This window comes from Vigna radiata, chromosome 10, assembly GCF_000741045.1.
Source record: "Vigna radiata var. radiata cultivar VC1973A chromosome 10, Vradiata_ver6, whole genome shotgun sequence".
In the NCBI taxonomy this organism is placed as follows: domain Eukaryota; kingdom Viridiplantae; phylum Streptophyta; class Magnoliopsida; order Fabales; family Fabaceae; genus Vigna; species Vigna radiata.
Genome location: NC_028360.1, coordinates 20,369,108 through 20,371,276, shown reverse-complemented (window position 1 = coordinate 20,371,276; position 2,169 = coordinate 20,369,108). Strand labels below are relative to the sequence as shown.

General features: G+C 23.9%; 1 protein-coding gene across 1 annotated transcript; it reads right to left on the bottom strand.

Moving 5' to 3' along the window:
* Nucleotides 1-1,379: 1,379 nt before the first annotated feature.
* On the bottom strand, nucleotides 1,380-2,169 carry LOC106774999 (basic blue protein-like). Its single transcript, XM_014662018.2, has 2 exons — nucleotides 1,973-2,169; nucleotides 1,380-1,668 (listed from the first exon to the last, which is right to left on the bottom strand). The coding sequence occupies exons 1-2, from the start codon at nucleotides 2,139-2,141 to the stop codon at nucleotides 1,469-1,471; spliced, it is 369 nt and encodes a 122-aa protein (XP_014517504.1). The 5' UTR covers nucleotides 2,142-2,169; the 3' UTR covers nucleotides 1,380-1,468.

Here is a 2,169-nt window from a genome sequence, read left to right as displayed (position 1 = left end):
ATATATATATATATATATATATATATATATATATACTAGTTAAACTTAATTTAAAAAAAAAATCACTAGTTTAGAGTCATAACAGTTAAAGAAATTTTCAGTGTTTGTGAAAAAGAATTTTTAAAAAACCTATTGTTGTTAGAAAGAGAAATTTTATTGAGTGTATCTTATCTTATTGAGTGAGTAGTGTTGTTTACAGAAAAGTTGTTTATCCTTTGTATCAAAGGATGTGTTGTTTATGTTATATGCTTTTTAATCTAACTTTTATTCTTCGTGATTATAAGTTAAGATTATTTATTAGTGATTAATTAATCCTCTTAGAAAGATTACTAACATTTTTTTTATTTGAAACATTATAAAATTTTTGGTTCGAATTTTTCTTTCTTTACACTCAAAATTTTTAAAAACCCAGTTCTATTAAATACACAAATTTACACTCCTCTCTTGACTTTTATCCACACACGAATATTATGTTACACAATTCAAAAACATTGATAACTAAGACAATTTTTTTTATCCGTTGATAAAAAATTTTGACGAACATTTTGCTAATAGATTATATATTATTCATTGTTGATAACAAAAAAATTATTAACAATTTTTTTTTTATTATGGACGCCTTATTCTTATGATTTAAGGTATTATTTATGCTTTGAGCCTTAATTCTTTTTTATGTCATTTCAAGTGCAATGGATCTTATAGTGTGACATGACAAAATTTGTTTAGATGTATACAAATTTTAGTACAAAATATATAAAATAAATTAAAATTATATATATATATATATATATATATATATATATTAATCTATTTGAGAAAGCAAAATCCTTTTCATTAAATTGTATTATTAGAAAGTTAAATGATATTTATTTCGACCATAAATATGTTTAAATAGCATAAGGCGTTTTCTTCTTTGAAATTTGAATGTTATAATTTTATTCATAAAGAAGGTATAAAAGAGTTAAAAAAGAAGTTGTATTTTATTCTTAACATTTATTCTCAATGAAAATATTAGACATTGTGATTAATAATGATTAATTCTATCAATATTATTTAAAGGGACTTGAAATCAAAATTATATTAATTAAATTTCATTACTGTTTATAAAACAAATTTTTAATTCTGTTCACGTTTCTTAATTAGTGAAACGGTATTCGTATTCAATATAAAAGTAATATTTAAAGCTTAAACAAAATATGAAAATTAGAAATTAAAATTTTAAAGTATAAAAATGGAATGAATTTTTATAGGAAAAAGTTGAAAAACATAAAAAAGAATATTAATACAATAAAAAAGAAAGAAAGAAAGATATATATAAAGATTTATCATTTATTGTGACTCAATACACATGCAGCCACCTAAATTTGGCACCCATTTCTACATATGTTCAACCAAAATGGATGATACATAGAATCCTAGAAAAGAATGAAGAAAAAAAAGACATAGGTGGCTATGAACTAAGCTTAATTCATGAAGCATGAATCGCAATTTTCATCCCTTGCTGGCAGTGACCAGGAATAGAGCAGATGAAATAGGTTGTTCCTGAGCTAAGTGTGATCTGATCATGCCCTGAACGATGCTTTTCTGATGCTTTTGAAGAATCGCATGACTGATATCCATTCACATCAACTTTCGTCACATCGTGATTCGAAGGATCATAATTAAATACTGTATAAATATATTTATAAATTATGTCAGTTTAATTGAGATGTAAAAATTTATAAAAACAAAATCAATAATAATTATTCAACGTATATAAATTCTTTTCATTTGATATTATTTTTTATTATTTTTAAAAAAAATAATTTTTCAATACATTTAACTTAACAATTTTATATACTGTGTCAACTGAACGTAAAAGTGAATCATATACGGTTATTTTATTTTTTACTTTTCTTTCTAAAAAATATAAAATTTTATATTTTTTTATGATTATTTTATTTTTATATTGTATATCAAATAATGAACGAACCTAGTACATCACCAGCCTTAAATCTCTTTCCACCTGGCCAATTGCTTGTGTTAAAGGCCCAACCCTTGTCATCACCAACAACATAAGTTGTTGCATGAGCCATATCAGACAGAAGGAGGAACACACACAACGATACGATGATTGCACTGAAGCCTCTTCCCTGAGTCATCTTTTCTTTTCTATATGGTTTTGCAACG